The sequence below is a fragment of the Trichoderma atroviride genome, chromosome 7, assembly GCF_020647795.1.
Source record: "Trichoderma atroviride chromosome 7, complete sequence".
In the NCBI taxonomy this organism is placed as follows: Eukaryota; Fungi; Ascomycota; class Sordariomycetes; order Hypocreales; family Hypocreaceae; genus Trichoderma; species Trichoderma atroviride.
In genome coordinates this window covers 1574663-1600804 of record NC_089406.1, presented here as the reverse complement: position 1 = coordinate 1600804, position 26142 = coordinate 1574663, and the positions used below count along the sequence as shown (strand labels likewise).

Sequence of the window (26142 nt, the reverse complement as noted above, 5' to 3'; positions counted from 1 at the left end):
CGTCTAATTTTTCCTACAGCCTTCGTTTACTCGCCCTTGAGCTTGTCTTGGGTGACAGAGAATGCCATCTCCAAAAATTCCTGCTCCTCCTGCTTGTGTGTGTTCTTCAAACCAGTTGCCACAGAGGCAGAGGGGTTACGACCAGCATACATGACGTGCTTGCGGTCGTGGTATTGGGTCTGGTTCAGCAGAGTCTCGATTCGTGGCTGTGTGAAGCTCCAGGCTCCGGCGTTAAGAGGCTCTTCCTGTGCCCAGACGATGGTCTTGGCATTGGGATACATGTCAAGGTTCTCCTTCAGCTGCTGCCAAGGGAAGGGGTTCAGCTGCTCGATACGAGTCAAGGCCACGTTGTCAATCTTGTGCTCTTCGCGGTACTTGTGCAGGCTGGCCCAAACCTGACCGGTGCAAAGGACGACTCGGTCAATCTCTTCAGGAGCCTTGATAGCTCCAGTCTGGTGCTCAGGATCGGGGATAATCCACTGGAATTGAGCGTTGGGGCCAGTGAAGTCCTCAATGTTTGATCTTGAAAGCGGGTGGCGAAGGAGTGACTTGGAGAAGAAGATGATGAGGGCTTTATATGAATGTTAGTACATGATACAATTTGAATAGACATCATAAAGGACAACTTACGTTTTCTGAACTGGCGGTGCATCTGTCGACGCAGGACGTGGAACAAGTTAGCAGGGGTGGTCATGTAGACAATCTGCATGTTGCAATCTTGGTGCTGGCGGGGCAGCTTGTCCTCGGATGGGAAAACGCGAGGATCTTCGTTGCAAAGCTGCAGGTAACGCTCCAGACGACCAGAAGAGTGCTCTGGGCCCTGGCCGTCGTATCCGTGAGGCAGAGACATGATCAGGCCTGTCCTTTGCATCCACTTGACTTCACCAGATGCAATAAACTGATCAATGATACACTGAGCGTTGTTTGCAAAGTCACCAAACTGGGCCTCCCACATCACGAGCGCATTTGGCGATGACAATGAGTAACCGTACTCGAAACCCAAGGCTCCGAACTCGCTAAGAGACGAGTTGGAGATGACAAACTTTCCTTGATCCTTGCTGATGTGCTGCAGGGGAGTGTATGTCTCTTCGGTCTCTTCGGTCTCTTGGTCGTGGAAGACGGCATGACGCTGAGAGAAGGTACCACGCTCAACATCCTGGCCGGAGACTCTCACATGGTAGCCCTCTGTAACGAGAGAGCCAAACGCAAGTGCTTCAGCGGTGGGGAAGTCAATGTTGGTGCCCTCAGTGACGGTCTTTGTTCGGTTGTTCAGGATTCGCTTCAGGTTGCGGTGGATCTGGAAGCCCTCGGGGGCAGACCCAATGACTTGACCGATATGGTTCAATGTCGCCCTATCGACGCTGGTATCGTTATGGGGAAGGATTTCCGTAGCGAGCTCCTTGGGCGACTTGAAGCCGTTCCAAGCGGATGTAGTCCACTCTTTAGACGTAGGCTGGTAGTCTTTAGACTTGGAAAAGCTCTCTTCAAGCATGCCCCAAACCCACTGCTTGTGCTCCTCAATGTCTTCCTTTGTGAAGGTACCTTCCTGTAGCAACTTGTTGACGTAAACGTCGATTTGGGGGACCTTCTCCTGAATGCGCTTGTACATCAGAGGCTGGGTGAATGAAGGCTGGTCTGTCTCGTTGTGGCCGTGCTTGCGGTAGCAGATCAAGTCGATGACCACGTCGTGCTGGAACTCAGCTCGCCAATCGGCAGCCAGTTGGCAGACGAAGTTGACGGCTTCGACGTCGTCAGCGTTGACGTGGAAGACCGGAGCATCGATAGCCTTGGCAATATCCGTGCAGTAGGCCGTGGAGCGTGCGAAACGAGGATCGGTGGTGAAACCGATCTGGTTGTTAACGACGAGGTGAATGGTGCCTCCGGTGGAAAAGGCGGGCAGCGAATGGAATCCAAGACATTCGTACACAACGCCTTGAGCGGCAAAAGCAGCATCTCCGTGCAGCAAGACGCCCATGGCGGTTTTGTGGTCCTTCTCATCATTATTGTAGTGCTGAATGGCACGGGTCTTGCCCAGAACGACAGGATCTTCGGCTTCCAAGTGGGAGGGGTTGGCGACAAGTGAGAGCTGCACACGCTTGCCAGAAGGCGTGGGTCGCTCAAAGTTCATACCCAGATGGTACTTGACATCGCCAGAGCCTTCATCTCCAGCAGTCAGAGTTCCAGCAAACTCGCTGAAGATTGACTCGTTCGGCTTTCGGACGACGTTGCTCAGAACGTTAAGTCTACCACGGTGAGGCATGCCGATGACAATATCCTTAACACCGTAGTCGACGCTACGATCGATGAGAGCCTTCATACCGGGAACAAGGGTCTCGCAGCCCTCAAGACCAAATCGCTTGTCGTTGGGGTATTTAGTGGCGAGGAAAGATTCAAAGCTGGAGCTCCAAATCAATCGATCCAGGACGCGGCGCTTCTCATCGATGGAGTACTTGAATGGCTGGGGGACCTCGAGGCGCTCGCGCAGCCAGTCACACTTCTCGCGATCGGGGATGTGGATGAATTCAACGCCATAGGAGCCGGAGTAGATCTTTTCGCAGGCGGCGATGATCTCGCGGAGAGTCATCTTATCACGGCCGTCCCGTTTGAATCGGGGCAGGATGCCAGGGCCAAGAGTGTATTCGGTGTCGAGATCCTTTTCGGTGAAGCCATAGTGTTCGAGCGTCAATTCCTTGGGCTTGATGTTACCAAAGCCGGCAGAAGTGTTGCGGATGCCAAGGGGATCGATATTGGCCTTGTGGTGGCCACGAGCTTGAAATGCGCGCACCAACAGCTGGACCTTGAGGTGGTTTGTGACATCGGAGCCATCCTCAAGGGTAAGGCCGCCGGACAGGCGAGGGACGCCGCCGGTCATGTTGGGTACGAGGTTCGGGGGCGGCTGGAAGGCCTGGGAGATGGGCATGTCGCCGCTCTCCATGTTCTTGAAGTAGACCTGCCATGATACGTGGACGCTCTTGGGATCCTGCTTCCACTGCATGTACATCTCATCAATGTAGTTGGCAGTGCTTCCGGACAGGAAGTTGTCACTCGGGTCGGGGGCCGAAGAGGTGGCATTGGGGGCGGTGGTCGCGGCGTACAGGCGCCTGGTGATCAAGGGCAGAGGCTTGCGGACAGCAGCAAGCCTCGTCGTCCTCGATGCCAGGCGGGCGCTCTGAACACCCCTCAGCAGAGAATTTCTCCACATGGCGAACAGCTATGAGTCGTCGGAGTCCAAAGAAGAACAAAAAAAGGACTATCTTTGGGCAGGCATCAGACCCAATTGGACGGGCGGTCGCAAAATGAGCGGCGGAGTAAGTCGAGATGCTGGGCGACAGCAGATTTTGCTTGGAGAAGGAGAAATGGATTGGGGATTCCGGGCTGTCGCAGCGAGGTCATGCCCTCTGTTAAAAAAAAAACTATGACGGCAGCGGGACTTGGCAAAATAATACCGCTCTTTACCCAGCTGATAGCCTAGGTTACACGAGAATAGGGCGGGTTACCGGGACTTTCAGCCTGCCAGGGAGGGAGCCACAAGGGGGTCGGGCGTTCCGGAGCCAGCGCCCCTAATGCGAGCAGCTTGGACTTTGCGCTGCACCTGCCCCTCCATTTCAGCGGCTCTTCCAATAGAAAGCCCACGGCAAGTAGCCCGGCACGGCTATATTAGGTAACGGACATGTCCTCGTGCAGCGCATAAAACAAGCCGTTGAGTCACTGGACAGGTGTTTGTTTTTTATAAACAAATAGGAGAAGCGAAAAGCAACGTAAGTAAAGGAAAAGAGATTCAATCGAATCAGAACTCTAAACTAAGGACCGATTTACCCCAGTATTGCTTGCTTATACCATATCCTGGATCCCTATACATGTGTTAAGACACTTACAAGTACCCATCTATCGGCATACACAGTCCGGAGTAGTATTTCGGGTTTGGTGTCACACCTACCTACATACATAGGTATGTAAAGGGCTTCATTATTCCGTCTGGTGCTTTACGCACTTCGTACCAGTATGTAGACTGCCTACCTAGGTAAGTGCTAGCTGTGAATTTGCCGCCTTTTTAGCTGGCTCTATAAGTGCTCATGTTAGCTGAATACACATGCAATCAACTTCACTAACGCTGTAGAACAATATTTAGCTGGATAAATCAAAATAATGTCTATTCTTTTCTTTCGCCAAAGAAATCGCCCTTTGGGGCTGTTTCTTTTCGATACGCAGTGTTCAAAGGGGGAGGGGGGAATAGGGAAGAAAATAGGTAGGGAATAGAAGAAATTTGAACGCATACTCTAAGATTACGCACATACGCCATCAACAGGTTATTAGTGTCATAGGTGCTCATGCTACAGCTTTGTACGCACTTATTCCTTTGACGGTCCCTATTTTCTGCCACCCCGCCTAATACTCTTCGTAGCAACCCTTGTTGGCGGCTGTCTACAGGCGGTACGTACCTGCCATCCCCAGTAGTGCCCGCAGTGGGCTGGAGACAAGGCGTCCAGCTCGATACGGCCTGCTCCTCCTCTTCTGCAGTCAGTTTCGACGTGCTTCATTCCGTGTCGCATCTTGGATATCAACATCATATCCCTGCCCACTATTCACACGCCGTCGCCCTCCGCATTGCCGTCACGTTTGACTATCCGTCCCCTACGGCTCTGTCTATGCGCATATTCCCACTTTGTTTCTACTGGCGCGACGTTTCGGAGCTCCATCGACGTCATATCATCCAGCGCGAGAGGCCTATATTGAGTGACCTCAGCTTCAGACCTCCCGCCTGGCGATAACCATGGCAACTCCAACGCTCAACTTCATCACGTTCAACCAAGATCATAGCTGCCTTGCTGTTGGTAAATAATGTGACCCAGCGGCCTGCCGAGTGCTGCCCTCTTCCTTCTGGTGTACAGAGACTGACATACTCTCCCATCTGTTCTTGTCTCTAGGCACCTCCAAAGGCTTCGGCATCTACCACACGGACCCGTTCTCCCGAATATTCAGCAGCGATGACGGGAACATTGCGATTATCGAAATGCTGTTTTCGACCTCTTTGGTCGCCCTGATTCTTTCTCCCCGCCATCTGATTATACAAAACACCAAGGTGGGTGCCTGGCAGTAACTAACCACATTGACTTGTTGCTCATCGCTGCAACTGCAGAGAGCTTCGGTCATTTGCGAACTGACCTTCCCATCCGCCGTCTTGGCCGTCCGACTGAACCGCAAGCGACTAGCCGTCGTGCTCGAAGAAGAGATTTATTTATACGACATAAGCAACATGAGCCTCCTCTACACCATCCCTACCTCGCCGAACCCGTCTGCCATATGCGCCCTATCAGCGTCCTCCGAGAATTGCTACATCGCATATCCGCTCCCCAAACCGAGAGAAGAGTCAGATAATAGGCGACCCTCCCACGCGCCGCCGCAGTCCGCATACGTCGCTCCCACATCGGGAGAAGTTCTCATGTTTGACACATTGACACTCAAGGCTGTGAATGTCGTGGAAGCCCATCGCTCCCCCCTTATCCTGTATCAGTCTCAACAGCGAAGGAACGATGCTAGCAACTGCAAGCGAAACCGGTACTATCATTCGAATATTTTCAGTACCTCGGGGCCAGAAGCTCTATCAGTTCCGACGTGGGACATATCCGTCCACCATTTATAGCATGTCGTTTAATCTCAGTTCGACGCTCTTATGCGTTTCCTCTGCGTCAGACACTGTACACATATTTCGTCTCAGCGCTCCTCCAGGTCATACTACCCCAGCTGGTGCCCCGATAGAGTCTTTAGGTTCTCCAAGGCAGGATCGGTGGTCTCGAGGACGAAGTCACGATGGTGCGGACTCGCCTAGTAATAACAGTGCAACAGAATCCCCAAAGAGTGAAACAGCAGAGCTCGCAGGTAATGGCACTGCTCCGGATTCCAGTTCTCAGCCGGTTAATCGCAAGCAAAGCGGCTCTTTCAGCAGTATGCTGCGACGCTCATCTCAAATTATGGGTCGAGGTGTTGCTGGCGTTGTTGGCTCATACCTTCCACAATCAGTTACTGAGATGTGGGAACCGCTGCGAGATTTCGCTTATATCAAAATCCCTAAATCTACTGGACTCGGTGCTGGAGCTCGTCCGCCTGGTCAAGGCTCTAATCCACTTCGCAGTGTAGTTGCAATGAGCAGCAGCAGCCCCCAGGTAATGGTGGTGACAAGTGACGGAGGCTTTTACGTCTACAATATCGATATGGAGCATGGTGGAGAAGGTTATCTGGTTAAACAATTTTCGTGAGAAACCTCTCTCCCTTGAGTCTCGATTTGCATATAGACAGCTGCTAACTTGCTTTTCCTCTCTTACAATACAGGGTCCTTGAAGGGGATAGTAAGAGTGATCCTTCAGCCTACACAGGCTAATACACTGGCATAACATAGCAAATACCCTAATCGTGAGACGCCTCAATTCGAGACCAGCGTTACCAGTATCTCGGGCGGAGGCCTCAACTTGTTACCTTTTATTTCATTTATGTACTAATGTAACACCCCTGTCTCCAGCGCCAGCTTCGGTGCTCCCCTGGAATATCATCATTCCTTTAATAGGACTTCAGACGTCACAAATACGCCAATGCTTAGACCAATTTCAGTTTCTTTTGTTTGTTGCTTGAAAAGAAGAAGAAGAAGAAGAAAATAGTAAAGCTCAAGCAATTCCCATTATAATTATAGGTGATAAAACTACGCTATATGAACCAAACTCGGACACACTCAAGAAAACACTCACGTTGAGGGCTTGGGGCAGAAGTAGAGACAAGCAAGTTCCGTGTGCGCAAAGCTCCAAACATAAGCCAAAAAGTTCGCTCCGTACAGAAAAATCCATACCTTGTGGTAAAACAAAACAGCCTTCTCAAAACAGTAAAGCAAATACCATTATCTGGAATAAGGACGGTTCATAAGAGCGATTTCTCTGGCAATCTCTCCCCACTCCATTTCCCTCTTGTACGGTTCTTTGGAGCCACCTTCCTGTCGAAGAAATTCCTCCCAGCGTAAAAGCTCGTATGCAAAGAGTAAATGAGGCTGAATGATGACGTTGAGACGGCGAGCCCTGACAAAACAATAAGCGCGCGGAAAGGAGAGATTGAGAGACCGCATGACTTCCGCTATGCAGATGGTGGCACTCCTGGAAACTCCGACACGGCAATGGACTAATGTCGCCGTGCCTTTCTGTATTCCTTGAGCTGTATCATCAGTCAGCTCATGTGAATTACTTTTTTCGGCATGGAAATTAAACGGAAAGGAAACAAAGAGAGGTTGGTGAATCTTACCAATAAATTCAAGGCATCGCCCAAACTCCTTAGTCAATGGATCGATACCATTGTCTTGAATCCCTTCAACGAAGCACATATTTTCCGAGCCCCAGTTTGCTCGATCTTCATCTGTCCACGAAGCCGATTCTCCAATGCTAAGTATTTGGCGAATATTGAGGCACTTCAAGAGATCTGGATTGTTGGCATGAATAAGATTACCCAGGTACAGATAATCCAGGACTCTGCTAGGGAGCGAGCCATCCAGTTCTGAAAACCACTGCGGTTCAGCTTTGATGTAACTCGCAATGTCTTCTAGACTTTTCCCTGAAGACACCGGAGATTCACACAACAAGCGAGGCCCTATGGCCGATAGGAGAGATACATCCGAGGGATAAGCAAAGAAATTGCGACGTTTGGTCGTGTGAAGTTCCAGCCAAGCATCAGGTATGGAGGAACCAGTGCTATAGCTGAAATAGGCGATGGCAAGCAATGTGGATTCTGTATATCCGTCGGGACAGTGAATAAGTACTTTCCGAGCGCCTGCAGCAGCAGACTCCTCCTGGGACGTGGCATTTTGTTGTGCATCGCTGGATTCGGGCACAATGTTATGGGCAATGTGATATATCCATTTACAGGTTTCGATGATTCCGTCGGCCTCTCTCTGAGACCAGGTTGGGGGCATTATACTCCCGGAAGATGGAAAGCAAACGGAAGATGGCAGGGACACAGACGAGTGAGGGTGCTCAGCAATAAATTGCAGGGCGCTTGGGTCCAGCCGACCCGTATCGCTGCATTCGATGAGAACATCAAAGTGATGCTCCTCAACGCCACCAGGCTCGAGGCTAGGGCCCAGGTAGACGTTGTGGCATATTTCAGAGGCTTCCGTCATGTTTCGCATCTCTTGACGCTCTTGCTGTATCAAGTCCAACACTTGACCTGTCGATTTGCCAGACGCATCGATGGATACCAAATTCCTATGGGTTGTTTCAAAAGCAGAGAATGGGCTTGTGCAGACAAAAGTGTTATACGTGGGCAGGTTCTTGGCCTCTGCATGCTGCTTTTCCCGCCATCGTCTCTGAGCAACGGCAATTTTCCACGCAACTCCTCGAGTCTCATCAGGATCCAGGCCATATACGATGATATCGGAGGTTGCGGCAACCTTGGCAGGCTGGATGTGGAAGTTACGGACAGACAACCCACTCAAGGGGTCTGCATCGATGAACTCAGGCGTCGCTCCAGGCCGCATGAACTCGCCCGGAGCAATGGCGCCTTTCAATCGTGCGAGGCTGAGATTGCCATCTGCCTTGACAAGAGTAATTGTTCGAAGACAGCTGGGCGTGCCCCCAGTCAGGCACTGATGTCCATCAAAGTAGGACCTTTGGGTTTGGTTTTCGGGATGCAAGCCATGAAGCCAAGGAAAGACCTGTGAAGGGGGAGGGAGCTGCTGCTTGGATGCATAATCCAGTGCCTCTGCCACGCTCGCAGCATCTATCTCGTATAGAGAAGCATCCTCGCTGTCGACTCGCACATAGCGATCGGGAGAGCAGAGGAGGGAGGCTTGTCGCAGCTCGGGAGCAGGGCTCGGGGAGGAGGAGAGCGTATACTCGTACGAGCCGGAGTCGTCCGTGTCGTCCAGCACCGGCTGGCCAGCAGCATACAGCGAGACAGGGTTGCTGAGCGAGACGGACGCAGCGAATTGTGGGGATGACGCCAACCCGAGCGTTTGGAGTGGAGAGACTGCGTTGACTGGAGTGCTTCCGCGCTGCGACGAGCTCTTTGGAGACAGAGCGGGTCTCGGGACGGCAATTGTCGCCATTGCTGGATTCGGCAACCGGGGCTTCAGTGCAAGATGGTGAGCGGATGGAGGAGCGGCACTGGCATTTTGTCTTGGAAGCGTCAAGGGCCTACCTCACCCAGCGCTCGAGTCCGAGTCGGTGTCGTCGCCCTGTGAAGTCACAAGCGCTCCGCGACTAGCGTTTTGGGAAGCTGGCAGGCCGGCAGCAGAGACAGCGTCAAAGGCGCACCAGGCTAGCTACCCGAAGTAGAAGGCTTGGTCTCCGCACATAAAACAGCAGCAAATGAATCAAGTGAGCGCGCGCCGTCCTACCGCTCGGTACTATGTATGGGCTGGAGAAATGAAAGTTTGGGAAGTGGGCGAAGTATCTAACGAGGCACAGGGTCTTGCGCGCAAGAAGTAAGTAGGAGGCTGGTTGCGAGTCTTATAACGAGACAGCGGGGGGAGGGGCGCGAGAGATAACCGCAGAACAAGGCTCGTGCGACAGCGCAGGCGGGACGATGCTTTGTAGAGGTCAAGTAGCGAATTGCCAATGTCGCGAGCAAGCTGTACCAAGCCGTTGCACCGTACTGTGCCCGCCAGGTAGGTCTATTGGATTGGCCGCACAAGCAGACTTTCGATGATCAGCTCCTTGAACGGTCGCCTGATGAGATGAGAGAGACGGTGATGCAACAAGCGAGATCCTATTGGGCGCAGCCGAGTCGCCACCCAACAAGCAAGGAAGACGGCACTAAAATGGGGAACTCAATTAAAAGTAATCTTAGGAGAGCTACTTTGCAAGCTGATGAGAGAAGCGGGAATGGACTGTTTCTTTGATTTTGCTCTCAAATCAAAATACTCTTGACACCGCAACATAATTAGCAAGAGCCGTCTGGATTATTTATGTGAGTCAAATAGAGTTGCGTGAGAGCTGGTTCCACGCCTAAACCTTGGCTGTGATACGCCCTGATACTGTACAGTGCGCAGTACTCACAGGTACTCGTAGCAGGCTAGGTATGACATGTCGGTAGTCAAAACCATGCAATCATGGATGACCCTGTTTTGAACGCTGCATGCAAGGCCTCAGCTCAGTGTAAACACTTTGAACTCTACATGAACTTGGGAGCCATATTCTTTATATAGCTTATGCTACTTGTAGCGTCATACCTACCTATCCGCTGCGATCTCCTTGTTAACAGGACCAGCTGTAGCGGCTGGCGCCACAGACTGGTGTGGTTTGAAGAAACAGAGGGTGTAAGCGTAAGGAAATTCTGCAAGCACAGACCACGTTCTGTTCAAAAAGGATTTTTGACTTCTTCATACTGAGTGTTGGTACTATATCGCAGTTGTTCAGATTCAGAACTTCAGCGGCATATCGCCTCAGCAGAACTTTGTTTTTAAAATCCCATATTTCTCATTTTTTATTTATTTCTTCTATATAGGCGACCATCACTTCTTCTACATAATGGCCGGCGGCTTCCAAAGAGCACTGCCAATCGGCCTTACAATATTCTGCGGCGTTTTGAGCGGTTAGTAGACATCGAGTATCTAAACTCCTCTATATTCGACACGATGTTGATTGGCTGCAAGGCTTTTACACATTCAAACCTGTTTTTGCTCCTAAAGAGATACCGGCTGAAGAAAATGCACCAGGTAAGAGTTGTAAAAGAAGTCCTCGGAGAATTGTAGTTAATAAGCTTGCATGTGTATAGACTCAACGAAGAGATAGCAGCTGGGGGGGCTCAGAAGCACAAATAATGGCGCATGTACATTTTAAAGAGAGCAATTTAACGGTAGTTCTAAGATTAATAGACAAGAAGGGATAATTTTGGTGCGAGTTGCGATACATTACTTTTAAAGTGAAGAAGTAAACATCATTCATGGCTGCATCATAGTCGACACTAGTAAAGCCAAGACATTGATGATATTTTATGAGGAGTGTCGCATTTACTATGTGCAGCAAGCTTCGTTGTTCATCATTAAATTTCAATTATGTATATGTAGTCTTGTATTAAATAAACGGTGCGTCGATACCCCAAAACAGCTTATCCCAATCTATTGCATTCAAGTCCATCTTCCCTTCCAGCATCTGCCAATGCTGCTCCAGTAGTATGTTCTCGGTTTCTGTGCCGACATTCTGTTGCATGCAACTCATTCGGATATCTTGATTCGCCGATTCTGGCGTCATGGGAAATGAGTCGCTATACGGAGATATCCTCGAGACTTGTTGCTGCAATAGATCCAGAGCGCGGTGCTTAATCTTGTACTTCCGAAGAATCTTGATAGAAAGCTCCAGCAATTTCGCTGCCGGAGGAAACTGGTCTTGTACTTCGTGCAGAATCTTCCATGCCCCGGCCACCTCATCTTCTCCCTCTGCATTGTCCTCAGCATCACCTTTGAGACAGGCATTCAGCATGAGCGCAATGCTGGCCAAGAACACACTCCGCAGCACCATCGATAGTCTCAAACGAGATTTGGAAAAGGGTATATTTTCGTTTTGTAGCTGATGATCGAGCTCGAAAATGATTCTGGCTGACCTCAGGCAAGCGTCGCGTGAATACGCATACGCCGGATCGATGGTCCCCTGAGCCAGATACGGGAGGTGAATCTTACACAGCTGCCGGTGAACTAGCAGATTCAACGTATAGCGCTGTGTAGTGATGAAAAATGAGCGTTTAACATCTGTGGCAGGAAGGTCATCTAAGCCAGGACAGTCAATCGAAAAGAAGCTCGGGGCGTTCTGGATGAACTGGTTAAGCTTTGCGTCGGCATCTAGTATGTCCTGGTATGCTATAGACTCGGAAGTCTGGGTGCCCACAGGCGTGCCGTCAAGCAAAGTTCGACAGATCTCTGATAAGCGGATGCGATGGATAAAGTACGACATACAAGTCGCCTCGGATTCTGGTCTGTCGATGATTTCTCCTCCCTCGATAATGTCTTCGTCATTTGTATTCCGCGGTTTGTTTACTGCCATTTGGTTTTTGTGGATGAGGCAAACCCCTTCTTGTGGACAGCTGAATTGAGCAAGCGTCCTGTGAGCCAATTAGCATACACTTCCTGTAGAAGGATAGGTGTTGGGACTCTTGCATATCCACACACTTACCAGTCAGTTGCAACCATGAACCACCAAACTCTCCTGGCGATTTCCTTTTTTGCCTCACTCATTCGAACAAGCATCGGCATTGAGCTGGCCGTAGGGTCATCGATGCGATGCAATAGCAGCTCCGTGGCCATTGAGTTGGCGTACATGAAGACATTACGGGCACGGAATGAGACGCTCTCGTGATTACAAAAGGCAAAAAAGAGGATGATGAGGCCCTGGATACACTCCAGCGATGCATGCGCAGTTTTTTGCGAATGGCTGATGACATCCAGAGCTTGCTTAATCCAAAATGTCGACTGACCGTTCGCTTCGGCTGGATTTGCGAATATACATCTGATCTCGTCGGGGGTCGACCATGCATACGTTGTGCTCGCACATATGCTCAGAAGCAATAGCACGCCGCCAACATCAACGCGTACGTTTGCTTCCAAGCCAGCGTATATATCTTCAAGGAGGCTCTGGAGTGCGGGGACATGGACAATGTGGTAGAAAAAGGAAATATCAGCTATATACTTCTGGAGTATAACGCGCATCTCGTCTCGCTGCGGCAGCCAGATGCACTTCACAACGTCCATTGGTCCTACCATTGAGGGAGCACTGTTATTTTGAAAAGTGTTATTCTGAAAAGTGTACGACGGTTGACCAGGGGCCAACCGGATGGGACAGGTGCGGAAAACAATAGGTTCAGATATCAACGAGTCCTGCTGGACGTCTCAGCCTCACATATCACTTATTACGGCGCGGGAGACAGCCCCCAAGGGAAGGGTTTCACGAGCTCACCGTCAATACTTGATCTGAACAAGTCCGCTCAAGCTGCAGAGCATCTGCTGTCAGACGCTGAAGCCTGGGAGGCACAGGGCGCGAGACTGTGGCAGGACTTGGATGCGTTGATCTCTCAGACTCGTTCCTGGGCGTTTCTCTCTGGCTCGGGGGGCTCCGTCCTCTCCCTGCCCTGGGCCGCAACGATGCTCTCGAGGCGTTCCAGCCGGGCCAAGAGGTCCATCGTGGACATGTCTTTCAGGACAGGCGATTTTACCTGCTGCTGGGTCCCTGCCGCAGCTGCCGTGACCGCAACGCCTTCATGCTGGCAAACGACGCCGCGAGACGTGCAGTTGGAGCACGGAAACTGGCGACTGCAGCGTAACTTTCGTACCCTACACAGGTGGCACGAAATTGGACGTTGTCTCGGTTGCCGACCCATCTTAGAGTATCCTTCGGTTGGTTAATCCAACAATTTTACTACAGGAGAGTCCATGGAATAAGGTCGCAGCTGCAGTCCAGGTCCATGGGCACTGGGGGATGGCTCAAGGTTGAGAAATTTTCCGCGGAGTTTCCACGGAGGACTTGGCTTCTGACATCATGCAAAGGCAGCCTGTACCTACATAAATTATGAGCCCCAGCACCTGTTGTTTCCCTTCTTCTTGTTTTTCCTTTTCCTTTTCCTTTTTTTGTTTTCTATTTTGGCGCTCCTTGGGTATAGAATAGAAGAATGGCCGCTTCGGCTTAACTGGAATAATGCCCATTCATATGCTGTGACACAACATCTCACACCCGTCTGAAATGGAGCAAGTATGTACAAGTACTTTATTGAATGTCTTATCTCAGGATGTCCGATCTCCGTGCTGGATAAACGAAAGTCCCCGATAAACCATCTAATACAAGCACATGTAGCTACCGGTGGCGCATGAACTTAGAGGTGCCGTTCGCGGAGGACAGTGCCGTACAAGCAAGAGCTACAAGCTGGTCTGATTGGCTGCGTGGCCTGCTGATCTAAAGCTCCGGGGGAAATGCTTATTCCTCGTCAGCGCCCTTTGGCTCAATCTCATCTGATATTCATCCATACTGCTTCAATAAAACCAACTGACCCCTATGCTGTGCTTGAGACATCTTATCTAGAGGATATTCGATTACCGTCAACAGGCCTTGAACACTCAGTAACGTGGAATCTGCAGACCGCCTTTGCCTTATTCTTGATACATCTGACCCCCCCCTATGCAATGATCTGACTGAGCTGCAACGCCCATAAATTTATCATACTCCGCCTGGACTTCCGCAGCGGCTATTCCCATCCCCAAGACATCCCCTATCGTGTGCCTCATTTTCACAATGTTGTCACTGTGCCGGCGGCGTTCTCTCCCTCATTGGATCTCTTCCATTCAGAAGCACCGGGATGTCACCGCTCAAGCAGGACGCCAATGCCGGTATCTCTCAGTGTACACATCTCTTCGGTCTAAACAGACGCCAGACTTCACTTCGGGCTTCACCAGGAGCTATGACCCCACGGTGGAGGCTGGCCGTGGCCCAATGTTTAGAAAAGTAAATTTCGGAGTGCCGCAGTTCTATCCTCGTGATTTGAAGAGACGTGTGGACGATTATGTCGTGGGCCAGGACCGTGCTAAAAAGACAATATGCTCTGCCATCTTCAACCACTACCAGAACTTGAGGAGGCGGCGCCAGCACGAACAGGAAGACAAAGAGAAGCATGAGAAAATGATGCGTCAGCGTTTCGCACGTGAGAGGGAGCTATCTCAGAGGCGCTGGGATAGTCTCCCTGTTGAAGGTGAGTTGGCCACTCCCAGATATCAAAGTCTCTATCAGTAACACCGTCTATCAAGAAGAAAATATTCCACAGAGTTCCGCGGCCCGTCAGATACCTGAGCTATGCATGCCCGAGGCGAATTCAGCTGCTCCCATCTTCAAACCAGATGAACCGGGGATTCCTGAGCATATCAAAATCGACAAGAGCAACATTATCGTGATTGGGCCGACGGGTGTGGGCAAGACATATATCCTAGAGTAAGAAGCAAATGTCCCAACGACTCAGGCATTTACATCTGGCTAATGATCAATATCAGAACTCTAAGCAAAAAGATCCAGGTGCCGCTCACTATCTGCGACTGTAACTCCCTAACTCAAGCGGGTTATATAGGACAAGACGTGGAATCCTGCATTGAAAGGCTTCTCATAGAAGCCAATTATGATGTGAAGGCCACAGAACATGGAATAGTTGTTCTTGACGAATTTGACAAGCTGGCGAGGAGAGAAACGACGACGGGTCGAGACGTGAGCGGTGAAGGTGTCCAGCAGGCTTTACTCAAGCTCATCGAAGGCACAAAGGTCACCATCAATGTTAAGGACAATCGCTCATCGCGTACGACCACGCAAATCCCTACAAATTACAATGCATCTGGAGCTCCAACTCCCACACTACCAGTTAACAGCCCTCCAGGTAAGGTGGACCAATACACCATTGACACCACCAACATTCTCTTCGTGGTCTGCGGCGCTTTTGTTGGACTGGACAAGATCATCCTGCAGAGAGTTACGAAACCAGCAATGGGATTCGGAGGAGACCTTCAAAGTCGCCATGCTGGACCTGGAAATGCCCATGTTTTGCCTCCCGAAATATACTCTCATTTGGCACATTATAGCCCACAATCGGCATTCTCCTTTACGCCGATAGATCTGGTAACATCTGATGATCTGCAACGGTTTGGTTTCATTCCTGAGATTATAGGCCGGTTACATAACATCTGTGCTCTCAGTCCTCTGTCCAAAGAAGATCTTTTTCGAATTTTAACGGAGCCGCGCAACAGTCTGGTAGCCCAGTATACTGCCCTTTTTGAAACATATCCATCCCAGCTATATTTCACTGGAAAAGCATTGACTGCAATTGCAGAGCGTGCTCTCGCAGCTGAAACGGGCGCGCGAGGACTGAAGATGGAGATGGAACGCGTTCTAGCCGAGCCAATGTTTGATGCTCCAACACCATATGTCCTCATCACCGAAGCCTGCGTCAAAGGATTTGAAAAAGCGGCTTACTGGGGTAAAGACGGTCGCCATGAGCTCATTGATCGACTACAAGAAGAGCAGCTCGACTCATACAACCCACAACACTCACCGGAAAGACTGGAGCAAGCAGATGAAGGCAGAGGGTGAAACCAGGCAAGCACGTGGAGACGTAGCTTTCTGAAATAGCAAATACTTTGTAACAATGGTTTGAAAGACTCCCGAGGCAATCATCTTCTTTCAGAATTGATGACACCATCTCCACTGGGCAACAAAGAAAGGGGTGCAATAAATGAAAACAGCACTGGCTTCTGATGTACCAACATTTTTAGACTCGTCACTTGAGCAATCAACGCCATGCGAGAACCCTATCTTGCATACTCTCTAAGACTAAGCTATACATGTACAAATATCAATTGACAAAGCCCCCCAGTGCCCGCTCCAATAGTGCAAAGCAATGAGCGACAGTATCGTGTTTTTCTTTTACTGTGATTTGGGAGGAGACTGAACAACACCCTTGCCGGTATATCCGGGAGAGGAGATACCAGTGAGAGGATCGGCGGCTTGAGTCTATTCCAACGAGTTAGTCATGTCCGATATCCCAAGATCGAAGCAACGTCAAAGAAGACGTTTGGAGGCAAATATTTACCTTGAGGTACTCGTTGGTAGCCTCCTGCCACTCCTTGTTCATGGTGTGAGGAGCAGGCTTAGCGGCCATTCGGATACCGGAGAAGAGAGCGAGACTGGAAGCCAGGCCGATGACAACGCCCCAGGCAACGCGGGCACCAGTTCCGGGAGGGTCAGCGGTACGGGGACCGTGAGGGCCGAAAGCAATCCAGTATGCTGCATGAAACGACTCTGAGTTAGCAGCTGCTTGAGCAAAGAAAGACACCAACAAGACAACAACAAAGAAATGTGATGTGAATTGTGCATGATATGCCATGTTGACGGCAGCTCTTTTCAAGGATCATGAATGAACCCCACTTCGCCGGATCAAAGAATTGACAGCAAACAGCTCAGCTCCTTTCGATTGATGCTCGATTTCCACCGCAATCCAGAGCAAAAGCTTTCCAATCAATCCTTTGTTCGCAAGCCAATGTAGATCCATAGCCTCCCAAGTGCTGCCATTCCGGACAAGGCGAGAGCAGCTCGGCAAAGCTCTTTTCGTGCCTCCGGAGGGAATTTCGACACAAAAAACTTTCAACAGCAGCAGCGTCACCTACCGGCCTTCTTCTCCTGCAGGGTCAACTCCTTCCAGCTGCCCTTCATGCGGTCGCGCAGGGCCATCCACAGATCGGCCTGCTCCTGGAGAGGCATTCCCTCCCATCGCTTCTCGATGTTGCTGAGGGTCGGGTTGGACAGGGCCTGGGTGGACATGGCTCGGGACGCCAGCCGGGTGCTCTGCGTCAAGGCATTGCCTCGCAGGACCATGGAGCGAAGCATTTTGGACGATGGCGATTCGAGCAGCTTCGGCGGAGGTTCAATTGGGAGGACGTGGCAGCGTCGTTCGTTTGCCGGTGGTTGTTCGGTAAGGTGGTGCAGCAGCGAGGGGATTTAATTGCCGTGCTCCGTACGGCCTTTTGGCTAGAAAATCATACGACTCGAGTTTAAGCTGTTTGGAGTATGGAGCGATTAGTGCAAAAATCTTGACTCTAAGCAGCTATATTATGTAAAGCGAGTCTAAGACAGCCAATGGCCGGAAGATTATTAGCATGCCTTGGTTTCTACGCAGTGCCGAAAAATGGGAACCATTTTGATTCAAATACCTACATCAGTGCACTTGATGGTCGCTATTAATGTTCAATCTATTATAGTACCATTACATATTGTGACAATCTTCAATATTATGCCTCTCTTGAAACTCTCTTCTCACGCACTCTTTTTGTGCTGTCTTAACTTCTTAGATTGCATAGACTTTGATTGTCGCATATTGCGCTAATAACAGCGCAAAAAAAAAAAATCAAAATTCGCGAGATGCGTGCTAGGGTGGTCCGGGTACATCCAAAAGGTACATTCGTGTAGCTGCTGCGACGAATCAACAGCGGGTATCGCATCCTGCTGTAGGCATCTTGCGCCAGGCCAGGCTAATCCAACGCCGTCATCACAGCAGCCTCTCTCTCCCTCACAGCGGCACGCACTCATTGTTGCTCGTGCATAACAATCTCACATGCAATGTCGAACAGGGCGCTTCTTCGCCGGGCATTATGGCTGAGACACCGCTCAATAACAGTTCGGCTCCAGCTCCAGCTCCAGCTCCCGCTCCCGAAGTGAAAGACGACACATCACCGCCGAAACCCTACCATGCCAAGCGCCCTCACAAAAAGTCCCGGTCTGGCTGCCAGAACTGCAAGGCGCGCAAGGTTAAATGCGACGAAGCAAGGCCGACCTGTCGGTCCTGTAAGCTGAGACAGGCTGATTGCGTCTACCTGTACCCTCAGAAGACGCAGCAGTCCATTGAAGCGACTTCTTCTTCTTCATCGCAGCAATCATCACCCGCACAGCAGCTCAAGTCTGCAACCGCTTCCGCGACTGGCATCTCCGACATAGCCTCGACGTCGTCCGTCTTGTTTTCGGCGCCCATCCTCGCATATGCGGACAAATACAATGGCCAGACTCCGCCGATGCCCATGGAATTACTTTTCCTCCCGACCGGGATCGACATGTCGGATATGAAAGCCCTCTGGTTCTATGCGACCCAGACATGCGGCTCCTTCTCTACAATGGGCAATCAAGGGCACCGGTCAATCATGCGAAGCCTGCTGGTCCGCTACGGATCCGAGTCGCCTTTTCTGATGGACACCATCTTCGCCCTCTCCAGCTTGCACATGATGCAGCTGAACGAGCAATTCGATGCGCAGCGTGCCCTGACATATCGAGTCAGGTCCCTGGCGGGATATCGCAAGGCAATCGAGGAAGCCAATCCAGTAGACTTCCCTGCCCTGCTGGCAAACTCTCTACTTATAACTGCGTTATCATCCCAGAATTTCAGAGAGCCTGATGGCAAAGACCTATATATCCTCGACTGGCTCGTTGTTTGGAAAGGCATCGTCCTCGTAATCAACCTCGTTTCCAAGTCTACTATTCTTGAATCCGGCATGTGGTCTCTATTCTTCCGGCCTCGTATAGATATTGAGAAATCCACCTCCTTCATCCCCGAGAAGCTTCTCACCATGGTCTCCGCCATCCAGCCAGGCGATCTCGACTACCCTTTCAAGGACGCATATGACCAGACGTTGAAATACATGGGCAGTCTGTACCTGGACTTGGCAGAAGGCCCTTCTAATCTAATGTGTCTGAGAGTCATAACGATATTTACCTTTGTTCCTAGAGAGTTCATTGATATCGCTCGCAGCTTACAGCCGCGTGCTTTAGTGATTCTTGCTTATTTTGCAGCCTTCTTCAAGCTAGTTCAGTCAGAAGTATGGTGGGTAGAAGGCATTGGAGACCGCACAATACGGGACATTTGCAAGTACATTACCCTGGAATGGTATGATTATATGCGAGTCCCTTTCACAGCTCTTCATACAAACGACAGCATACAGCTGGCTAGAGTCATACTCGGAGACATGGAGAGCGTTTGGCCTCAAAAGAATCTCATAGACTATGCTCTGCAGCTAAGCTGACCCAGGATTTACAACAGGGAACTGATCTACTGCTGTGATGACAGAGACTACTTGTCTCAATTATATAGATACTAGCTATAGCTTCAATAAAGTTTAAAAGACGCTCATGACACATTAACTCAAGATGACGTTAATACGATTTTTTTTTATATATATTAATAGTTGTAAATGTCCCAGCTATTGTACATATAGCCCGCGGATAGCATGTTTGAAGAAAATCTTACTATCAGATAGCTGTTTACTACTATACTAGTCTATACACAGGCTTACTATTCCCCAGCTCTTGGGACAAGCTAGCTAAAGCCTTTTTAGTTCTTCTCCAACTCCGCCAGAATCTTCTCACCCTTAGCCTTGGCTGAGGCAAGGTCACCAACCATGTAGAAGGCAGCCTCGGGCAGGCTGTCACCCTCACCGTTGAGGATGGCCTTGAAGGAGGCAATGGTGTCCTTGAGGTCAACGAGAGCACCCTCGATACCAGTGAAGACCTGGGCGACGGTGAAAGGCTGGCTGAGGAAACGCTGGATCTTTCGGGCACGCTCGACGGTAAGCTTGTCGGCCTCAGAAAGTTCGTCCATACCCAGAATGGCAATGATATCCTGGAGACCCTTGTACTCCTGGAGAATCTGCTGGACACGGGTAGCGGTGTTGTAGTGCTCCTGGCCAACGATACGGGGGTCAAGCATACGGGATGTTGAGTCAAGAGGGTCGACAGCGGGGTAGATACCCAACTCGGAGATACCACGGGACAAGACAGTGGTGGCGTCCAAGTGAGCGAAGGTGGTGGCGGGGGCAGGATCAGTCAAATCGTCAGCAGGGACGTAGACAGCCTGGACGGAGGTAATGGAACCCTTCTTGGTGGTGGTAATTCGCTCCTGCATACCACCCATGTCGACGGCGAGGGTGGGCTGGTAACCGACGGCAGAGGGAATACGACCCAGCAGAGCAGACACCTCAGAACCGGCCTGGGTGAATCGGAAAATGTTGTCAATGAAGAGCAGGACTGTGAATGAGATGTTAGCAAAAAAAAAAAAAAATACTATCAAAATGAGAATAAACTATCGCAAAAGACTTACCATCCTGGCCTTCCTGGTCACGGAAGTACTCGGCAATGGTCAAACCAGTCAGAGCAACACGGGCACGGGCTCCCGGGGGGCTCGTTCATCTGACCGAAAACCAGAGCGACCTTGGACTCGCCATCAAGCTGAATGACGGAGGTCTCCTGCATTTCGTGGTACAGATCGTTACCCTCACGAGTACGCTCGCCGACACCGGTGAAGACGGAGTAACCACCGTGAGCCTTGGCGATGTTGTTGATCAGCTCCTGAATGAAGACGGTCTTGCCGACACCGGCACCACCGAAGAGACCAATCTTTCCACCACGGGCGTAGGGAGCGAGCAGATCGACGACCTTGATACCAGTGACCAGAATCTCGGCAGAGGTGGACTGGTCAGTGAAAGAGGGGGGATCGGCGTGAATGGGCAGGAACTTGTCAGTCTTGACAGGTCCTCGCTCGTCAATGGGGTCACCAGTGACGTTCAGGATACGACCAAGAGTGGCAGGGCCGACGGGGATGGTAATGGGAGCACCAGTGTCAGAGGCCTTGGCGCCACGGACGAGACCCTCGGTACCTGTCGAATGAATGAGTATTTCAGATCGTTTGTGACGAATGATCATCAGGGCTCCTTACCATCCATAGCAATGCAACGAACAACATTTTCACCCAAGTGTTGCTAGACAAGACGTCAGATGAGTTACTTTTGGGGCGTCCCGCATCGTCTACTTACAGCAACCTCGAGAACCAGCTTCTGGTTGTTGTTGGTGGTCTCCAGGGCGTTCAGGATAGGAGGCAGCTTGGCAGTGTCGAACTTGACTGTGGCATAATCAGTTGTCTGCCCAATACCGCTATATGGCGTTCCGCGAGCGAATATAAAAAAAAAGGCGCAGGGATTTTCACTAACCGTCGACGACGGCACCAATAACCTAGAACTGCTGTTAGCCGCAAATCCCACCATTGAGTCTTTCTTGTAAGCTCGGCCTACCTGGTGGATCTTTCCATCTCCGACGCTCTGGGTGCTGGCGAGTCTGATGGCAGAGGGGAATCGGAGAGAGGCTGGTCGGAGAGCTCGTCGAGCGGCAAAGGATGGGCGGGCAGCCCTGGCGAGGGACGAAATGCCGCTGTGGGGGGGGCAACGCTGTTAGAAAAGGCTCCAATTCGCATATGGGTGGGAGTGGAAAAGCTGAAAACACCAAATTGAGGCATCTTTACTCACCTCTTGAACATCTTGGCAGATGACAGAGAGCAATCAGCGATGGATATGCAAATGAGTTGGTTAAGGCCGGGAGAAGTTTTCAAAATGAGCAGTTTTGGTCGGGACAGCGACTACTCCAGTCAGAGCTTTCTTCCGGGTCACGTGCAGTCGCTAGGATTGGCCTTTCGGCCTTGGACGGACCCCATTCCCCATCGATCCGTTCACCCACCCAAGAGACTGAGAGATTTCCAGCTAAAGTCGCAGACTAGGTGAAGACTACTGTTGCCTCCGTGTCTTTCCGGCTAGCAGGGCTCTACGTCCTTTTTTGGTTCTTGCTTTGATGCACTTGTCCTCGACGCGGGTTTAAGACATGATTCTGCAGCGCCCTTCACACTCAATTACTGAGACCAGGCAATCCTTTCCAATTTGATATTTGTAAAGCCAATAAAAGAAGAGAAAAATCTCACATCTGTTTTTGATCGTCCATGACTTCAATTCTGTCAGCTTGTTCTTGCCTGGTTCAAGACGAGATGCATTCAATGATGTTCAATAATGCCAAAACATCGAAACCTTCCGTTCTGACCGTATACCCATGCTCCAAGTATCCTGTACCTAGCAGCCGAAGGTCGCGGGGTGCAGAAAGAGAAGGCGCAGTCTCGGATACTTGATACTACCTACTTAATGCATACTAAGCTGTGGTATACACTACTCCGCCCGCTTGATCTGATGAGGAGCCCGGCGCACTCTATTTTCTGTCCATGTACTTATACATACGCACGACTTCTCTTTTCGCCGTCTTCCCAAGGTGCCAACTCTCTCGCCAATTTAGTACTCAAATGCCAAACAATAGAGCATTGATCACAGAATTCTTCATTTATGCAAAAGTTTTATAACATGAGAACTGAAACTGAGTAACACTACGAACTAATTGCGCCTGAAAAATCTCTGCAAGGTATCCTACCGCCAATACCGTTTGTCTTCGTTCAAGATGTGACTGTCAAGGTCCCTATTACAACCAGTAGCTCCCATAATGGTAATTCTGCGACCGGATGCTCTAGCAGATGCTTTCGAGTTGTAGAGTTGGCCGATATCCATATCTCCTTTTCCATGTGCGTTTGCACTAATAAGAAAAGATTTATGAAACAACACAGCGGAGTTGCTATGCGGGGGGAAAATACACCTTATGAGCTTTATGAACAGGTACGGTATCTCCATTGACGATGCCGACTGACATTCGTCAAAGAAGTCAAGGCACGCCCCACGGATTTCAGCTATGGGCGTCTGCGCGGGATGGGAAGTTGCTGATGACAGCCTCAACTGGGATGGCGATGACGATGGCTGTGGTATACAGCTTTGTACGTTGGCTTCTTGCCCATTGGGCGTTTCGGTGTCCATGCTAGCATCGACACGCGTTGCTGTTTTATCCGTGAACGGGCTGCTCTGGGCCTCCAGTTTTGCAATCGTCTCTTGAAGTGAAGCCGTCTGCGCTTCCATTATTCTGCGTTCTTGATCAATTCGCTCCTCCATTTGTTTGCATTTGTGAGCCGCTTGCCCTTCCATTTGCCTGCGTTGTTGGTCGAGCTCTTCCATTTCCTTTCGCTTTTGAGTCGTTTGCTTTTCCATTTCCCTGCGTTCTTGATCAACTTGCTTGCGTTCTTCATCGATTTTACCTTTCGTTTGCTTGCACGCTTGAGCCGCTTGCTCCATTTGTATGCGTTCCTGGTCAAATTGCTTACGTTCTTGATCAATCTGCTTGCGTTCTTGATCATTTTGTTCACGTTCTTGACCGACTTGCTCTTCCATTTGCTTGCATTTTTGAGCCGTTTGCTCCATTTCCTTGCGTTCTTGATCGATCTGCTCTTTCATTTGCTTACACTCTTGAGCGGCTTGCCCCATTTGTATGCGTTCTTGGTCAATCTGCTCGCGATCTTGATCAACTTGATTGCGATCTTGATCAACTTGATTGCGGTCTTGATCAACTTGATTGCGGTCTTGATCAACTTGATTGCGGTCTTGATCAACTTGATTGCGATCTTGTTCGAATTGTTTGCGATCTTGTTCGAATTGTTTGCGATCTTGTTCGAATTGTTTGCGATCTTGTTCGAATTGCTCATCTATCTGCTTGCGCTTTTGAGCCATTTGCTCTTCAATCTTTGTACATCTTTGGGCCGCCTGCTCTTCCATTTGCTTGCACTTCTGAGCCGCTTGCACTTCGTCTTCTTTGCATTTTTGAGCCGATTGCGCTTCTAATCGTATGCGGTCTTGGACGATTTGCTTTTCCATGCGTATGCGTTCTTGATCGACTTGGGCCTCCATTACTTTGCGGTCTTGATCGATTTTCTCTTCCATTTGCTTGCGTTCCTGATTAGCTTTCCTGCGTTCTTGATCGATTTGCTCTTTCATTTTTGTGCATCGTTGAGCCGCTTGCTCTTCCATTTCCTTGCATTTTGTAGTCGTTTGCTCTTCCAATTGTATGCGGTCTTCATTGATTTGTTTGCGTTCTTGGGCGATTTCCTTTTCCAAGCGGATGCGTTCTTGAGCGATTTCCTTTTCCAAGCGGATGCGTTCTTGATCAGCGTGGTCTTCCATTAGCTTGCATTTTTGAGCCGTTTGCGCTTCCAACTGTGAACATCTTTGAGCTGCTTGCTCTTCCATTTGTCTGCAATTATGAGCCGTTTGCTCTACCAATTGTGTACGGTCTTGAGCGATTTGCTTGCGTTCTTGATCGAGCTCTTCCATTTCCTTGCATTTTTTAGTCGTTTGCTCTTCCAATTGTATGCGGTCTTGATCAATTTGTTTGCGTTCTTGGGCGATTTCCTTTTCCAAGCGGATGCGTTCTTGAGCGATTTCCTTTTCCAAGCGGATGCGTTCTTGATCGACTTGCTCTTCCAGTTGTTCGCATTTCTGAGCCGTTTGCTCTTCCAATCGTATACGGTCTTGATGGATTTGATCTTCCAGTTGCTTGCACTTTTGAGCCGTTTCCTCTTCCAATTGTTTGCGGTCTTGAGCAATTCGCTTGCGTTCTTGATCAAGCTCTTCCATTTCCTTGCCTCTTTGAGCCGCTTGCTCTTGCAATTGTACACGCTCTTGATCGATTTGCTTGCGTTGTTGAGCCATTCTATCTTCCATCTGTCTGCGTTCCTGATCGACTTGTTCTTTCATGAGTATGTGCTGAGCCGTTTGTTTTTCCATGTGTAGGCGTTCTTGGACAATCTCCTCCTTTATTTTTATGTATTTCTGATAATCTTCGTGCGAAATACTTGGCTCCTGGTTCTGATATTGGCTTTTCTTGCTTTCAAAGGTAGATTCAGCCCTATGATTCGCAATATCGCATGCACTATCACCCGCCAAATCATCGTCAGAATCACTCGCCATAGACTTGTTCGTGTACACTGCTTCAGCTTCCGCGTCGTTTCTACAGAAAGCCGTGTTGCGTTCACTCCCGGAGTCGCTATCACTGTCGAACATGTCATCTGCAAGTTCATCAGCGGCTGAGCGATGCTCGCCGTGGACTAATGCCTCTGCACCAAGATCCGACAAACATGGAGATCTATCCTTGTCTTCAATCCCAGGACTTTGCTCATCGATCGTAAAAGCGGCGCTCTCCATTGGTGATTCGTTTTCGTCTATAAATTCGGGTATTTCCATTGTAGATGCCTGTGCTGGCGAAGTGATCTCATCGTCACCAATAGCTTCCAAAACAGGTTTCTTTGCTGCTACAGGGCTGACCTGTTTGTCCCATTCGACTGCAGCCCCTGGTGTCGATTTTTTTCTAGGTTTGGTAGGTAGAGAAGGTATTACAATCTTGTTGGCAAACACCTTAGGCGCATTATTTTTCCATGGTTCTGATGCCGGAATGTCCAACGGAGGAGGGGGCGCACGCTTCGACATAGTTATGATCCAATGACTGGTATAGGGGGAAAAAAAAAAGAATGTTCCCAAGTAGCAATCCGATTTCGATCAAAATGGTCAGCTGGGAGAGATGATAGACAAATAAAGAGATATGGGGACAGAGAGAACCAAGGGTAAATCAAACGCTTCTGTTGTTGAGAAAGTAAACAGAATAAAGGTCCAGGCCGTGAGACATGTACTGCGGGCGTTAAAACTGACTTTATAGCATCTATCAAATCCAACACTCAGCCCCATAGGAAGGTGGAAATTGATTCATTTTCAAGGTCAGCAGATGCCAAGGATGAAACCGCATTTCTCAATGAAGAAGTCTGAATCAAAAGGATTTCCCATTATTTCTTTGTTGCTCACAAGGTATTCTCCACATCAGATTTTCTACGCTATGCAGCTCTGTCAAAGGTCAAAAGAGCGCCTCTCCTTCTTTGATCACACAG

General features: G+C 49.9%; 11 protein-coding genes across 11 annotated transcripts; 4 read left to right on the top strand and 7 right to left on the bottom strand.

The window, feature by feature from the left end:
• Positions 1–26: 26 nt before the first annotated feature.
• On the bottom strand, positions 27–3202 carry TrAtP1_012556 (uncharacterized protein; the record flags this gene model as incomplete). The annotated part of the gene is made up of 2 exons (XM_014090084.2): positions 27–571; positions 631–3202. The coding sequence occupies 2 exons, from the start codon at positions 3200–3202 to the stop codon at positions 27–29; spliced, it is 3117 nt and encodes a 1038-aa protein (XP_013945559.2).
• A 1569-nt stretch (positions 3203–4771) lies between these two features.
• Positions 4772–5641, top strand: TrAtP1_012555 (uncharacterized protein; the record flags this gene model as incomplete). Its single annotated transcript, XM_014090085.2, has 3 exons — positions 4772–4832; positions 4926–5080; positions 5138–5641. The coding sequence occupies 3 exons, from the start codon at positions 4772–4774 to the stop codon at positions 5639–5641; spliced, it is 720 nt and encodes a 239-aa protein (XP_013945560.2).
• A 328-nt stretch (positions 5642–5969) lies between these two features.
• Positions 5970–6376, top strand: TrAtP1_012554 (uncharacterized protein; the record flags this gene model as incomplete). Its single annotated transcript, XM_066115576.1, has 2 exons — positions 5970–6250; positions 6328–6376. The coding sequence occupies 2 exons, from the start codon at positions 5970–5972 to the stop codon at positions 6374–6376; spliced, it is 330 nt and encodes a 109-aa protein (XP_065971675.1).
• A 507-nt stretch (positions 6377–6883) lies between these two features.
• On the bottom strand, positions 6884–9076 carry TrAtP1_012553 (uncharacterized protein; the record flags this gene model as incomplete). Its single annotated transcript, XM_066115575.1, has 2 exons — positions 6884–7191; positions 7279–9076. The coding sequence occupies 2 exons, from the start codon at positions 9074–9076 to the stop codon at positions 6884–6886; spliced, it is 2106 nt and encodes a 701-aa protein (XP_065971674.1).
• A 1925-nt stretch (positions 9077–11001) lies between these two features.
• On the bottom strand, positions 11002–13401 carry TrAtP1_012552 (uncharacterized protein). Its single transcript, XM_014090087.2, has 3 exons — positions 12918–13401; positions 12138–12838; positions 11002–12066 (listed from the first exon to the last, which is right to left on the bottom strand). The coding sequence occupies exons 2-3, from the start codon at positions 12722–12724 to the stop codon at positions 11046–11048; spliced, it is 1608 nt and encodes a 535-aa protein (XP_013945562.2). The 5' UTR covers positions 12725–12838; positions 12918–13401; the 3' UTR covers positions 11002–11045.
• An 842-nt stretch (positions 13402–14243) lies between these two features.
• On the top strand, positions 14244–16076 carry TrAtP1_012551 (uncharacterized protein; the record flags this gene model as incomplete). Its single annotated transcript, XM_014090088.2, has 3 exons — positions 14244–14697; positions 14753–14933; positions 14993–16076. 3 exons carry the CDS (start codon positions 14244–14246, stop codon positions 16074–16076), a joined length of 1719 nt encoding a protein of 572 aa, XP_013945563.1.
• A 333-nt stretch (positions 16077–16409) lies between these two features.
• TrAtP1_012550 (uncharacterized protein) lies at positions 16410–17369 on the bottom strand (the record flags this gene model as incomplete). The annotated part of the gene is made up of 3 exons (XM_014090089.2): positions 16410–16496; positions 16576–16769; positions 17150–17369. 3 exons carry the CDS (start codon positions 17367–17369, stop codon positions 16410–16412), a joined length of 501 nt encoding a protein of 166 aa, XP_013945564.1.
• Positions 17370–18130: 761 nt separating this feature from the next.
• TrAtP1_012549 (uncharacterized protein) lies at positions 18131–19549 on the top strand (the record flags this gene model as incomplete). The annotated part of the gene is made up of 1 exon (XM_014090090.2): positions 18131–19549. One exon carries the CDS (start codon positions 18131–18133, stop codon positions 19547–19549), a length of 1419 nt encoding a protein of 472 aa, XP_013945565.1.
• A 308-nt stretch (positions 19550–19857) lies between these two features.
• On the bottom strand, positions 19858–20436 carry TrAtP1_012548 (uncharacterized protein; the record flags this gene model as incomplete). The annotated part of the gene is made up of 1 exon (XM_066115574.1): positions 19858–20436. The coding sequence occupies one exon, from the start codon at positions 20434–20436 to the stop codon at positions 19858–19860; it is 579 nt and encodes a 192-aa protein (XP_065971673.1).
• Positions 20437–20639: 203 nt separating this feature from the next.
• On the bottom strand, positions 20640–21831 carry TrAtP1_012547 (uncharacterized protein; the record flags this gene model as incomplete). The annotated part of the gene is made up of 6 exons (XM_014090091.2): positions 20640–21178; positions 21238–21280; positions 21335–21420; positions 21509–21530; positions 21590–21725; positions 21821–21831. The coding sequence occupies 6 exons, from the start codon at positions 21829–21831 to the stop codon at positions 20640–20642; spliced, it is 837 nt and encodes a 278-aa protein (XP_013945566.2).
• Positions 21832–22735: 904 nt separating this feature from the next.
• Positions 22736–25690, bottom strand: TrAtP1_012546 (uncharacterized protein; the record flags this gene model as incomplete). Its single annotated transcript, XM_066115573.1, has 1 exon — positions 22736–25690. One exon carries the CDS (start codon positions 25688–25690, stop codon positions 22757–22759), a length of 2934 nt encoding a protein of 977 aa, XP_065971672.1. The 3' UTR covers positions 22736–22756.
• Positions 25691–26142: the final 452 nt, after the last annotated feature.

What these genes read in the sequence shown, in the direction of transcription:
- TrAtP1_012552 (XM_014090087.2), bottom strand. Translation starts at nt 12,724, where the DNA reads ATGGTAGGACCAATGGACGTTGTGAAGTGCATCTGGCTGCCGCAGCGA. An exon ending in TTCATGGTTGCAACTGACTG is followed by an intron (nt 12,067 to 12,137) that starts GTAAGTGTGTGG and finishes ATTGGCTCACAG; the next exon opens with GACGCTTGCTCAATTCAGCT.